Genomic DNA, 15,050 nt, shown 5'->3' on the forward strand with positions numbered 1-15,050 from the left:
CAGAAACCACTTACGGCCTACTCCTGTAGCACTAAGATCTTAGATGCAAACACCTGGTGTACCTCAGCACTCAAATCAACCTCCCTTCTAGGCATGCTGTTTGAAAGTATCTCTGGATCCCTCTTCGCCAGGGAAACTCAATCATACTAGACACCAGTATCAGCTGGAAACCCCTTGGTTCAGAAGGCTGAATGATGAGGGACCACAAAATACGTCACCCCAAAGAACTGCAGGCACACAATAAACCCCCCATCCTGTGAGCATATTACTGCTCTTAGAAAATGCACCCTAAAGCACAGTCAACTCATCATGCTGGATATATACAAACTCTGCATCTTCATCATTCTATAAAGGCCATTTATACTTAAAAGATGAACAAACTGTACATCATTCTCATATTTCAGTATTTAAATTAATATCAAGTTCTAAATTAATCCATTACAAAGCTTGGCCATTCTTTCACCCTCCAACATAGTAGCAATTAAGGCCAAGGACTGAAAACCATGAATTAATTGTTTCATTCCTAGCTCTCCTACCAACTCACTGTATACCCTGGGCCAATCCCTTAGTGTGTCTGCTTTCTCTTTTGATAGCTTGGATTAACAGTCCTCATAAGCTGCAGATGTGAGGACCAAGTGACTCCTTCATAAGGGTTTTAGCATCCTCAGAGGAAAGGTGCCTGAGAAAGGAAAAAGCATTGTCAAGATTCCAGATCACATTAACAGTATTTAAAGCATCCTGTTGCACTGAGAGCTCTTCAGTTCCTTATAGATAAGCATCACTGCCAGTACTTTACTGGAACAAACTTTCAGGGATCTCATCTTCTTCACCACCCCTTTTACACTGCAGGGCTGAACACAAACTAGACTCTTACTACACAAGCCTTTCTGCAGGTCCAGTAAGCACTGATTAATGACCTCCACTTGCAAAGAAGGCTACTTACCTTAACCACGAAATAATGAACGCTATTGATCCGACAAGCTACTGCTATAGAGTGTTATTGATCACGCAATCTTTGGTTAAAATGGTCCTCGTTTAGCAATTTCACTGTCAGAAACACCTGGAGCAAAGCATGCTTATAATTAAATAGTTTGGGGGAGTTAAAGTGAGAGGTGATGGACAGAGATCTCAGGTTTCCCCCATTTATTCTTTTGCCTGAGCTATTGTTTGTGTCAGGAGGGATATTGATTTTCTATAAAAATAAGAAAACAAGAGGCACCGAGGGGCTGCAGAAGGTCAGGCTGGGCTGGAGAAGGAGGGGAAGCTGAACACTCTGTCTTTGTCACTTGCCTTCCAAGAGAGAGGAATTTTTTCTTTATGGAGAAACTGGCCTCCAATTCATCAGCTTAGCCAGACTCTTGAATGCCACTGCAGGCTGTCATCGAAAGAGCTCCCTTCCAAAGGGTAAAGCAACTTAACTGCACACCCAGGATGAGCAATGGTTACACTCTCAGGCCAGAATATAGTAGTGGTTTTGGCTGGCATAGAGTTAAATATTTCTCATAGTAGCTCTATGGTTGTATGTTTTGGATTTGTGACCAAACCAGTGCCTGTAACACTGATGTTCTAGTTATTGCTGAGCAGTGCTTATACAGTGCCAGTGCTGTCTCTGTGTTTCACACTGCCCCACCAGTGAGCAGGCTGGGGATGCATGAGAAGGTGGGAGGGGACACAGCTGTGACAGCTGACCCCAGCTGAATACAGGAATATTCCATACCATATGGTGCCATGCTCAGCAATAAAAACTGGGAAAAAGAAGGAGGAATCTGGGGACATTTGGAATTATGGCATTTGTCTTGCCAAATAACTGCTACAAATTATGGAGTTCTGTATTCCTGGAAATGGCTGAACATCTGCCTGCTGATAGGAAGTAGGGAATTTCTTATTTTGCTTTGCTTGTGCACATAGCTTTTGCTTTACCTACTAAACTGAATTCACCTCAACCCGGGAGTTTTCTCATTTTTACTCTTCCGCTTCTCTCCCCATCCCACTGAGGGGGAGTGAGCAGGCAGCTATGTGGGGCTGAGCTGCCTATCCAGATCAATCCACAACAAACACATAAGCATTAAACCAGCAAAATCTCACAGCATTGCTGGGCCAGTAGGATCCCCAGTTCGAAAAAGTCACACTAAAAGTTCTGGCACTTGAAAATAGATGAGAGCAATTGTACATCTTTCACTAGTAAGCATGCCACTGAAAGTCATTTTTCAGACAGCTCTTATTCAGTCCTCAAACCAAACCAAACCCAGACCTGGAAGTACCAACAAGAGAAAGAACTTCAGCACTCTATATATAATTTGCCTTTGCTTTATTATGGCTGCAGGGAATCTCAAAGCATTAAGGGACAGAAGGGCATGCTACTTCTAACAGTTAACTTAGCAGTAACTGTCACCTTTGTACAAATATACAAATGACTGACTGCTTAAACCACTTGCTTCCTCTGTTGTTTCCACAATTATTTATAGATCAGGCATTGAGTCGTGTCATTACCCAATTCAAAACCATCATCATTTCCTCATCATGTTCTTGCACATCCTTCCTTCTCTCAATTTGTGTTCACCTCTTGCCACGTTTGGCAAACAATTTCAAAGATTTCATTTCATGTACATGTTGAATCATAACACTGCAGCTCATCTTCCTCCAGGAAAAGACTGGGAGCAGTCCCACGAGCAAACTATAAAAAACTACCTCCTTGTTAAGAATTCATATCCAAGACTTTCTCAGAGAATGGGAGTTTATCGACTGAATACAGGAGGGTTTTGATCTAACTTAGGATAAAAAGCCTTCTAGAAAGCAGAGAAAAATACAGGATACTTCGGCATTTAGAGATTCATTCCTGCATAACAAAGAAAATCAAGTGTCAGTGGAGGGGAGGAAAAAGAAGGTGGGGGAAAAAAAAAACGTTCTCAATATACAGCTTAGTTTGCCTGAAAACCCACTGCGTTTGTGACACTCCCTACTGCTAGAGGAGTGAACAGTGGTGGAACCACTTCAGTATGAAAGTTTTGTAAATCACCAGATCACCACAGATTGCTTCCAAGTCCCACAAGCAGCATCAGTCACCCTTCCTTGTGATGACAACCACACCATTCACCCCCCTAGGCATCCAATTTTCTTCTCCCTTCCTCAGGATATGCCCTTGTCATACATCTGTGCAAAGTTCTTCTCTTACTGTACCAGAAAAAAACATCTAGAGGACAGTGGGAGTGAGGTAAGCACAGCCAGTTTCACTCTGCTGCTAGCAGCAAAGTGCTATATTTAGAGCAGCAGAGACCAAAGCATGATCCTTCATTGCCATAAGGGATACTCCGCACTGAAGAGGGTTCTATGTATTTCTCCCTCCAACTTTGACCCTCCCCAGTGAGTCATAGCACAGATCACCCATGTGGTGTTGCAGAAGTCAAATATTCCAAGCCCTAGCTTTCTGAAGAGAATCCCAAGGATTTGGCAGCAGATGGTAAGTGTCATTTGGTGCATACACTTGCACAATAATTAGTTTGAGAGCAAGGGACAACTGAGAGAGAACAAATCAGCATGGTCCTCAAGTAACAGTCCGGACATAGCTCTTTATTAACTCTTTCAAAGGCTGGAACAAATAAAGGCTGGATGAAAGCCTGATGGTTTAAGTTCAAGTTTGACATGATGGAACAGACTCTGATTGGTGAAAAAAAAACAAACAACTCAAGGAACACTGTCCATCACTGCCACATCAAGGAAGGGTATCTCCCAGTCCATCATCACTGACATGCAACATTCAGGAGCTACTCAGCACATTCCTTTTCCTGGAATACCAACAAAAAGCTCTGAAAAGATAAAACTGCTTTTAACAACTAGTAGAAAAAAGGCATCCACAAGCCTCTTGTAAAGACCCACTTTTTAGCAACAATAGCCACTCTTAAAGGAAAAAAGTGACCACTTTTTTGCTACTTCCAGGCTGTAACAGTTACATACAAACCACGCTGACCCACTAAAAATGCAATAGTGGTCCCCTGGGCCAGGACAGTGAGGACTTATTACAACCTAAGCTCTTCACAATGTCCCAGAAAATACCACTGAGAAGTTTGAGCTTCCAGTTGTTATCCACAAAGCTGTAATAACAAAGTGCCACCTGTCCACTCTGACAAACGGCAGGAGCTAGACTGTCAGAACACTTAAATGAACCTTAACATATGAACAATCATACTGGATCAAGCAGTTATACTTTCCAAATGCACTGCCCTCTGTCTGATAGGACCTGTTACAGTGGATGGTTTAAGAAAGAACATGAGAACATGACAAATGCAGACTCCTCTGTATACTTCTCCAGCTTCTAGCTGTCAGTAGTCTAAGGACTTCCTGAGCTAGATCTTTCATCTGGCCTGTAATGTTTAACAGACCCTGATAAATCTAGGCTCCACATACCACTTTTGAACATACTTAATCTTTGACCTCCAAAATGTCCTGCAGTAGAGTTCCAAATCTCACGTTTCATGAAATATGGGGTTTTTGTTTTACATGTTTCCTCAATGTCTGCTGCTTCTTACACAATGATTAATTAGAAAATAAACAATCACATTCATTTTCTGTATGCCATTGGTTAAGAAATGTCCTCCATTTGGTTCTCAGCAGTTACTTCTTTTCTAATCTGAAAAATCTTTTCAGACAGAAGCAGTTTTATAACGCCAAACCTTCTACAGAAAGAATAAAAGTCATACTCGAGGGAAAAACTTCCCAAGGTTTTTAAACTCCTAAGTTTTTTTTAAATTCAGACCATGGCATTTAAATGTCTCTTTTTAATCCCTTCTGAAATTCTGACACAAATTCATCAAAGTTCTCCAAAACTGGACATGAAGACATGCCAGACACAGGCTTATCATGTAAGTAATTCAAGTTCCCCTCAACTTCTTCATCATCTCAGTACATTCTCCCCATAGCTAGCCTTTCAAGACCAGATCAGAGCAGAGATGTAGAACTGCAAGCAAGATGTTTAGACTGAGGTTCACACAGTACCTGTACAGAGGACTAGCAGTAATGGTGGGAGGTCTTATCTGTTCTCTATTACTACCTATGGTAAATTTTGAAAACAAGAAACTGAGATCAGTTCATATCAATCACACAAGTGCCAAAGGTGGACTTACTCTCCAAACCGCAGGCCACAAGCATGCCACTTTGTAGCTGCAGGGCCACAGACATTTCAGAGGACTCCTTGTGTAACAGGAGTCAAACATATCAGCTTCCCAACTTATCAAGGAAGAATTTTGGGCCATTATACAGCGTTGACAGGAAAGACTTGGAAAGAATCTACAGTTTGGAAGTAGCTGAGATACTTCTCCTCTTCAAAGAGAGAGCAGCACTGAATAATTTTGATAAGAACTTCAAAAAGCAAGGCACGGGATTTACAAGCAGCTGCAGCAAGGCAGGGAAGAAACCAAGATCTCACCATTCTGACATGTTTTCATCTGAGCCCTGTTTCTGATCATCAGCTTCACACTCCATCCGCTCCTTCCTTCCCCCCTTGCTGAGGAAGGGCCTGTTCTCTCCTGATTCACAAAGGCCATGACTGGATGATGTCCAAGGGGCATTTTCTTTCCAGCGTGAAAGGCGTTGTTTCTTGGCTGACTTGAACCTGCAGCCCCTCTCACAGTTCCACTCTGACACCCTGAGCTTTTGCTGGAGACTGGCAGCCACCTCTGATGTCACACGTTTGACTTTCCGTCGGCGCCTGAGAGGTCGACAGGGTGCATTCTCTGTAAAGGAGTCTGACTCATGCCACAGGTGCTGCTTGCTCCTCAGGGTGGCACTAAGAGCTGGGTGTCGTTTGACCACTGCCATGTCATCAGAGTCACTGAAATTAGCTGTCAGCACCTCACGGCAATCCTTGATAGCTTCGTCCAAGCTGGACTCTGAGGCCTCACTGTAGCAGCAGGCGTGCTCTGCCTGATGTGCAAAGTCTGAGCGTCGCTTACGGCCCCGTCTCTTGCGGAGCTGTCGCCGCTGCTGCCGTGGGCTTAGCGCCATCTCTTCCCATAGCTCATCCAGTTTGTTTTGTTCTGAAGTCTGCTCTAAGGCTGAGGCCAAGTCATGCACCAGTTCATCCATTGGCAATGCCTGTGAAAAATGACAACAATTACCACCAGACATAAACACTGCTACCAACATATCAATGGATTGTAGTATGCTATAGGCTTTGTAACATTAACCAAGTTAGACACTTACTTTAGAGTTGCCTGGGAGGACCCAATGCAGGACAACTGCCACTTCTTGGGCTAACACTCACTTCTTCCTTTTGCAAGGGTTAAATCCCTCTTCTAGCCATTGTGGCACAGAGCTCCATACTGCAGCAGGTGAGTCAAGTGCTCTGTGTCTGAAAAGGCCTTAAGGTTGCATCTTTTGCGTTGAAGCAGCATGCTCTATTACACATCCTAAGGGTATGAAAGCCTGCAACTAGTTTGCTACCTCCAGTAGGTAAGCCACAGAGAAGGATTAGCCTGCTCGACAAACAGATTGCATCTTCCAAAAAGGAGACAAACAGCAAAGCTGGCAGTAAAACAGATGGTAAAACAGGTATTTTGCAGGCCAGTATCACTTCAACAGCAAAATAAGGGGCGCGGGACTCCGCGCTCCTTAGAACAGGGTGTACGAAACCGAGCCCAAACTCCTACCGCCGAAAAATCCCACCCCTTTCACCTCAGGGCTGCCAGTGTGCCATTCCCAAAGTCCTGGGCAAATCCCTCACCTCACAACCCCTCCCTCCCTCTCTCCCTCCCTCTCCGTGCCTTGCAGACGTGGGATTTCTCTCCTCACCGGGCTCAGAAACACCCGCACCCCCATCCCGGTGAACCACCCGCTGCCGGAGGCCGCCTCCCTTAGTCCTCAGGGACCCGGCCGCACCGACCCCCTCCTCTGGGGAGAAGCTGCTGCTTTTGCTCGACAGCCCCCAACCCCGCGGGGAACACCTGTCCTCAGCGCCCCGGCCCCACCGGCTCCCGCCAGGACCCCCGACCCCACTCACCGGCCAGCGCCCCGCTCCGCCAGCCCCTCGTCAGCGCCGCTTCCGGCCTGCCCGGGCCACTTCCTCCGCCCGCCCCGCCCGCGGGGCGGGTCTGCCGGCGGGCCGGGTGGGGTAGTGCCGACATCGAGCAGCCCTCGCCCCGCAGCCGGCCGGCTTCTGAGCGCGGGGGGCCAGTGTCCCTTGCGTCTCTGTCTGTTTGCGCTGCGGTTGGTGCCGCTGGTGGAGACATTACAGATCCCTTACCCGCTAACGGGGCAGCCCTTCCCATATACTTACTCTCTAGTTGCTTGGTTATTGTATTTTGTTTTTAATAGACAAACGATAAACTCCGTACTCGAACTCCTCCATTTCGCTGCTGGCTAATTGTGTGTATCCTGAATTAAACCTCTCAGTGTTACTTCCCTCTCCTTAAGCCTTGCATCTCTTTTCCTCTAATTCCATTTTACATATCACCAGCAGCCATCAGAATAAAGCTCGGTGCGACCCTGCCACCATCCAGTTTTGCTTAGCATTTCTTTTTATTTCTCAATTTTCATGATATTTTTTCGGATTTGTTTTTTGGGGTTTGTTTGTTTGTTTGTTTGGGGTTTTTTTGGTTTGGTTCGGTTTGGTTTTGGTTTTTGGTTTTTTTGGGGTTTTTGTTTTGGTTTTTTTCCGGGAAGGGACAGGGTCTCGTTCTTGTTGGTTTTTTGTTTGTTTTCGGTTTTGTTTTGTTTTCGGGGGGGATTTTTTGGAGGGTTTTGTTTGTTGTTTTTTTTGTTTGAGGGGGGTGTTTGTTTTTGCAACTCAGGTGGCTGCACTCACATTCAAGCTGATACTGATTCATTTTTCAAGTAATGTTTTACGAGGCAGCATACCAAAAGTTTTGTCAAAGTCCATAGCTTGCAGTATTCACTAATTTTGTAAATCCAATCAAGAGAAAGTAATCAGATTTGTCTCAATGTGATTTGTTCTCTATAAATGTATGCTGCTGCTTATTGCTCATAAATCTCTTATCCTTTGCATTTTTTCTTCCCCCCCGCCCCCCTTCTGTTTATTCCATCGTGTTGCCAGGGTCACAAGTAATTCTAAAAGGGCGATAATTGCCAAGATCACTGCTTCCTCCCTGCTCCCCCGACCTCACCCGGCAAAATACTGGCAAAGCACTTGCTTTTCCTCAGTCCTCTGGCGCTCTCCCAAGTTTGTCAACATACTTCAAAAATAGCCGAATCCTTGAGTTTGCCATTGATTCCTACACCCCAATAGGAAAAGATTCGTTTAGCTTTACTGAGTTTTCTACATGCTGTTTATCTAACCAGTCCTCTACGTTCGTCCGAGCTGTCACGTTAACATTTTCATTACCTTTTATTTATCTGACAAATTTCCTTGGAAAGGAAATATTAAAAGAAGAAAAATAGTCATTAGGTAGATAATTTTTATCCCATTTCCAAGAGCTGACTTGATTAAAGTTATTTTCTGTGCACCAATTTGCCTGTAAAATTCTGTCCTTTTGTCTTTTTTAACCCTTTCTGTGGCAGTAACTCACCTTACTTGCTGGCAGTATTTTGTTTTCCTCACCAGTTTCCTATTGCCAATACAGGGGTTTTCTTTTTACTCTCAGATCTGAGAGCAAATCCCTCCTAAAATCTAATCCTGTTTCACCGCTGCAATCCTTTTTCATGCTTCAGGATATAAAACAGCTACAAAATGTATGGGTTAGAAAGAAACTCCCCTGATGGGAAGGTTATTTTGTAAACATCCACTTCAGAGCTTACCCCTTCATTTCAAGTAATCGGTACTGGCTGCCGTTCCAGGCAGGATAACAAATCACACAAACAATTGTGTACAAGAAATCCTGTGTTCAGATGTCCTGGGGAGATGGCAGCAGATGCCCACTCTAATTTTCCCCTCATTTTCCCAACTAGTTCTATGCTGTTTCTGTAGGTCAGCAAACTGTTCTGCAACTGGTATGAATTGTACTTCACATGTCCATTTTTTTTTTCTCATTTTCAACACTCCAACCCAAATTTCAGCAGATGTCAGCATTTGGCCTGAGTAAAGACAACAGACTGATGCACAGGGTTGATTTTCTGGGAGAGAGATAGGGCAAAAGCAAGAGACAGGATGAAAGTGCTCTTACAATTACAAAAGTCCCAAAAACTAAGAAAGTGCAGCAGAGGAGCACTGATGTATACAGGGAAACATCAGAAAACTGGGAATAGGAGTTGACAAAACATAATGAGACAGTTGGAGTAATCTGGTTTTGAGCAGTTTATGGTATTTCTGTCCAGTATTACAAGGTTCTCCCTGACATGGGCCAGCAACAGTAAATTTTGAATCCTTGCCTGCATTCAACTTCATCTCGTGTTCCGGGCAAATTGTTTACTCCCTGTGTACTTGTAGGTTGCCTGCATGGACAATGGGAACTGGCCCATCTCCTCAGCACTAGTTTGGCTCGTGAAATGCTCCAGGGAGACAAAATGTTCAGAACTCTTATCCCGGATGGATTGTTAGCTGTCACTAGGCTTTGTAAAGACAGGGATTTTTTTCCTGCCCAGAGGCTATGGTCACCTGTGCTGAACTGTTGCTGGGCCTGGAGACAGGAGAGGAGGTGTTAGTGATGAAGGATGTTTCGGAGGCAAGCAGGAGAGGAAGGTCGGCTGGATGCTGGCTGCTCATCTGGCAATGCCTTCACCCAGCTCCCTCTCCGGTGAGCAGCAGGAGCCGTATGGCCCAGTAGGACAGGGAGAGCAGCAGGGTCATTGCTCTACCCCAGCAACTGCTCTGCCTGGTCCCATGGCACTTCTCAGCAAAACCTTCCAGGGGTTAAAAGAAAAAAGAGAGACAGAAAGGGGACAAGAGACAAAGGGAGGAATAAAGTCAAAAAATGTGCCGTGAAGCTTCTTGCAGCAAAATGCGGAGAAAGTCATTTCCAACTTCTTTCATCTCAGAGATGAAGCCACTAAATAAAAGGGCAGCGCAGAACACAAGGGCTTTTAATCTGTCTCATCTCCTTCATAATAACTGCAAATTTTCCCTGGGCTCCTGGGAGTGAGCCTCTTTCCTCTGTCTTTGCCTTATCTCCCCCCTCCATATTTCACAGCCGGCTCGGCTCCCCTCACTCGGCTGCCCCCGGCCTAGTCTCCGAAAGGCCTGTGGGAGCCGCCAGCTCCCAGGGCCTCATTGTTCCCGGCTTGGGAGGAAGCTCAGGGAGGGAATTGAAGGCAAGTCAAAGGGAAACGGCATCATCGCTGCTTCATTAATGGGAACCTTTCAGCAGAAAACATATCAGAGCGAGGTCTTTTCAGAGGCAGTAATTAGCAATTTGGAGCCTTCCCCCCTCAGGAGATGCAGCTGCGATCTAACAAGTGGGAGCAGCGCTCGCCTCCTTTTACGCTTCGTATTTATTGTTTTTCATTTTCTCCATCTTCCTCCCATTGTCCAGCCTCCTCCTCATGGCCAGATAAGGGCCCTTATTAATCACTCCCTTTTAATTCTTCATTAATGATAATAACTTTCTCTGGTGTGCGAAGAGGAGTTAATCTTTCCTGGGTATTGAGAAAGGACAGGGCTGAAAGGGAGGGAGGGAGAAGTGCACGGTGGACAAGGCTGTACTGCCATGCTTCCCTCCTGCCCCACCACCCGGAAGGAGTTTCTGAAGACTTTGGCTGTCAAGTTGCGAGTTGCCTGTTGGAAAGTCTTGGGCTCTCAGTTTAGTCAAGCTGTGTGGGTGTGGTGAGATGTACCTTGTCTCAGACATCCAGCCCTTACCAGAAACAAGTATATGTGGGCCAGAGGGAGAGACCTTCTCTGCATGTCTTTGCCAAACACTCACCAGTGTCTTGGTGTGACTAACTGGCTGTATCTACTTGTTTTGTAAGAACGCTCCCTCGGACACCTTCAAAGCCCAGTTTCCCAACACCCAACACTGTCCAAGCTTAAACAGCACCTGAATGTGGACAGAAATGGCATCTTGGAGGCTCTGCAGATGACAAGGCCCTCTCTAGTTCCTCTCCCTGGCAGCTGGTACAGTCTGCCTTCGATTGCACCCTGCCTTGGATTGCTCCCATCTGGAGGTGCCAGTCCACATCTGTGGGCATCTGTGTGAGATGACTGACAGCAGGCGGGCTCAGAATGGACAGCCCAGTGACAAAAGCTGGGTGAAATAGGCAGGGAGGGGAGGAGCTTCTCATGGAGGCTCTGGCTGTGTGTGTGAGGTAACCCAAGAACACAGAGAGGACAGTGCCACAATCCAAACATGCTTACAGAGCTCAAGCTTCTTTTCCTGGTGTTTTGTACCACTTGCTCCTTTGACAGACATTACCCCAACACCACCAGTATCGATGTGTGCTGATCTGAGGCAGTTGTCTGGCAGTGCTGGGAGTGGGTGGAGAAACCAAACTGCTGAGGGAGTCAGGGCAGGAGTGGAGAGAGACAGGGAAAAAAAAATGAAATTTGGTGTTTTCACTTCTTTGGTGTCATTTACAGGGCAGATATCCTGTTTGCATTCTTTTACAGACCATGGCAGTAAGTACTTTTTTCTCTACAGTCAAAGCTCCTTTCTTGGCCCAACATCAGGACTCTTGCCAAAGGCTGTGGGACAGAGCAGGTCTGTTTATTTCTGGTTACTGTTTTACAACCATCAGGTGGTGTTTGCCTAATATGCTCCAGTTCTCAGCTGTGTTTGAGGGTGCAGTGAAACTCAGGCCTACATTTATGTTCCTCTGAGCAATCTGCTGCTATTGTTTGCATCTTTGGTATGCATTTAATATGGACTTAGAGGATTCCTTATAGTCCCAATAATTAGGGATAACCTGTATTTCAACGTTCTGTGACAGACCTGTGCTTAATTTCCAGGGTCCCTAATACACCGTGGGGAGATGTCTGAAAGAACAGGCTATGAACTTGAAGTAATACCAAAAGTGGGGCTGGCCTATCTGTAAATGTTGTGTTTTAATCTCACAGTGGGTCAAGCTACTCCTATTAAATGTGGGCTGGATTTTAGGTTTTATTGTTTTCCCACAGCACCTCTTCATGGGGCCAAAAGACCTCACTTGAACACAGCAAATGGAAGAGGTTTTCAGGCTTAACAGCAACAAATTGACGTTGTATTTTAAAACATGAATCTTTTCTTTAGACTCACTGAATCAGAAATTCTCTGGTCTAACACTGCTCCCCTGTACTGTCAGGCCAGCAGGGTCTACCAAATCATCTCCTCCACCCTTACTGCCCCACTAGATGCTCTGCACCTTCCGGGACTGGTACCTGCCTTCACACATCCAGCAGTGGATGGACAAAGTCTGCATGGTAGAGACTGAGTGAGTTGAAGTGAGTGGAACCAGAAGGTTTGTGAAACCTGGTAGGTATTAACCCTCCTGCCAGTATTGTGTGCCGAGTACTGAGTAGCAATGCAGATCCTACCTCAGTGAGGATTCACAGGGACTCCAACACCTCTAGTAGTCAGCTGAGCAATGATCATGTGTAGGATACATGGCTGAGACTTGTGACAAGGTGCCACTCCTGCTGATATGGCCAAGTCAAACTCTTGATTGCTGTGAAGAATACACTAAATATAGGTGTGAGGCAACATAATACAAACATGATTATTACTGGGACAGGCAAGAGACAAGGTGTCACATATGCAGAGTTCCTCCAGAAAGACATTTTAAAAATTAAATTGGCTTTACTTGATTCTTCCATGGAAAAGACATTTAAATACAGCAAGAAGAATGTTAATGCTGTAACTTGGAAGCAGGAACTAAATAAAAAGATGAACAGAGGGCAAGCGAAGCAGGAATTAAAGAAACACTAAATGAATTACAGGATGGTACCAATGATGCTGGTGAGGGCTGGAACATTGTGGATGTTAATGACTTTGGGCAGGAACTGAGTGGTAGCTTGCCCTCAGCAAGAACAAGCGGTCTTTCAAAATCTATAGGCCTCAAAGCAAGCCAGCACAGCCAAGAGTAGGGATCACCCACAAGGACAGGTGAAGCCTCAAGGAGGCTAGAATTATGTCTTTTGCAGTTATAATGATTGCAGGTTTTGCTTCCTGAAAGTCCTCTACGGACTCTCTTGTTCCTCTTCCACTGTCCTTGCATCTTGTGATTATCTGCCTGTTTGTTGCAGTGAGATCAACTAGTGCAAAGAAGAAAAGCAGCAGATCTTATATAGAGCTGCAGGGCATGCCACAAGTCTACATAAAGTGGGCAGGCAGGGGTTCCCAGAAGGCCTTTCCTTATTTGAGGGGAGGTGAAGGTGCTCTGGGTATGTGAACTGGGCTGGGTGTTTCAGCCAGGAGCACACTTGTTGACTGGCATCTGTAGGTTAGGGTGGCCCAGATGGCTTATTTTTAAACATGGAGCTATTATGCATATGGGATCCATAAATGTGTAGCTTTAGAAAGCAACCAAGAGGACAGCATTTTCTGAATCACATGCAACAGCAATCAGATCCCTGCCTCAGGCTGCACTTAAGCTCTCCCTGCCCTCCAGACAAACCTGCAGCTATGGCTCTCCTCCCTTATCTCCACGTACTTGCTCCTTCCTCCTACCACTGCTTTCTTTCACCACAGTGTATTTGCCGGCTCCTTGCCTCTTGTTGCTCAAGACCCAAGTAGAACTGCTGCAAGCCCTGCCCCTTGAGCAGATCCTGCTCGCTGCCTTTCCTGGCTTTTGCCTGCTGGGTGCTGTCGCTTTCCACAGCCATTCCCAGCACGGGACACAGGCACACCCTCCTCCTACCTCATGCTGTGGCTAGGGGAGCCTTTGGTGCTGACATTGCCTCCCTTTTGAAGGGTTGAGAGCACTTCGTGGTAAGGAACAAGGCAGCAGCATGGATCTGTGGGGAGGGGGAGGGGAGCAGTTCTGACAGTCCCCTTCGAATTATAAACATATCCTCTTTAAATACATTTCTAAGGATAACATTTGTATTACTGCGTCCTGTGGCTGCTGATAGGGCCCTGCTTATCGCCTCGGTCTCTCCTCCTTTCTCTGGGCTCTGCTGGGAAAGGTCCCTATCTGGAGCCGAGCTGGCAATCCTCCGCCAAGCAATTGTTTCAGTCCAGGGGAAAAATTAATTTCTGCCTATCGTTAATTGAGAGAATTGTGTAGAGAGCTGGAAGGGGGGGCTGGCGGGGGTAGTGGGGGATGGAGTGGGGAAGAGAGAGATCGTGTTATTAACAGTGTCCCTTTCATAACCAAATACCCTGATTTCCATCAGTGAGATGAGAGGCTCATTACAGCAAGAAGGTGATTAGAGAACTTGGAGGAGCTATCAGGCTGAGCAGGAGAGTGGCAGGGAATTCGGGAGGGACTCCCAGCAGAAGGGCAGCCGCACCAGCCAACCATCCCCTCTCACCCTCATTGCCATCTCCTCCACCCTGCTTCTCCATGTCAGTCCCAGTGACCGACCCCCTACCCACATCTGAGGAAAAAGCAATTAAGAAGTTCCAATGATCATCAGTTTTAGTGGCTGGAGAGATGCTTTATATGGTGGCAGAGCCTGCACACTCATAAACAAAAGCCTACTGGAGCTGGCCCTTCCCTGATGGCCAAAGAAGAAGGTGCACAACTGTTGGCCTCTCTCACAGCTACACAAGGAGGTCATGCATGGCTATTCACTGTCTCTCATTAGCTGATCCCTCAACAAGTGGCCTAGGACCCCTGACTGACTCACTTACAGAAACGATGTACAAGTGCAGGAAAACTATGTCAGACTGTACTCTGATCCACCATTCTTTCCATGTGTGTCTCCTGAGATATTTTGCCTTTTTTAGAGGTATCACTGCTGTGACACAGCCCACCAGCCCCCAAGCCATCTCATGTACCATGTTTATGTCTTCATGAATTTGCTGTCCTTCAGCTCACAATCACTCCCCTGACAAATAGCTACAGAATCCCCTTGATTCCTGACATTGCTAGAAATAACTTTCTCCCTCTTTGTGAAGGTAAGCAGCCTTGAAAATTCATCCTGCTCACAGAAACTCTAGGGGATGGGACTAGGATAAAATGTTGAACTCCCACCTAGCATGTGAATGATTCTATGAAAAAAAATCCCATCACTTTAATTTTCATTCTCT

The 15,050-nt window shown here is 45.8% G+C and overlaps 1 protein-coding gene across 5 annotated transcripts in view; it reads right to left on the minus strand.

Moving 5' to 3' along the window:
* Nucleotides 1-7,121, minus strand: part of GPATCH2L (G-patch domain containing 2 like) — a 46,185-nt gene extending 39,064 nt beyond the window's left edge. For 2 of the 5 annotated variants that reach the window (XM_051806756.1, XM_051806759.1), the window contains exons 1-2: nt 6,992-7,102; nt 5,420-6,087 (exon numbers count right to left, since the gene is read on the minus strand). In XM_051806756.1, the coding sequence (XP_051662716.1) occupies nt 5,420-6,078 (659 nt within the window). In that variant the 5' untranslated portion in view covers nt 6,079-6,087; nt 6,992-7,102. Of the gene's footprint in view, nt 1-5,419; nt 6,088-6,195; nt 6,517-6,991 lie in introns of all 5 variants that reach the window. The other 3 variants (XM_051806758.1, XM_051806757.1, XM_051806760.1) reach the window with 3 other exon arrangements.
* Nucleotides 7,122-15,050: the final 7,929 nt, after the last annotated feature.

The sequence above is a fragment of the Manacus candei genome, unplaced genomic scaffold, assembly GCF_025592945.1.
Source record: "Manacus candei isolate 608988 ecotype Guabito, Panama unplaced genomic scaffold, ASM2559294v1 h1tg000067l, whole genome shotgun sequence".
NCBI lineage: Eukaryota > Metazoa > Chordata > Aves > Passeriformes > Pipridae > Manacus > Manacus candei.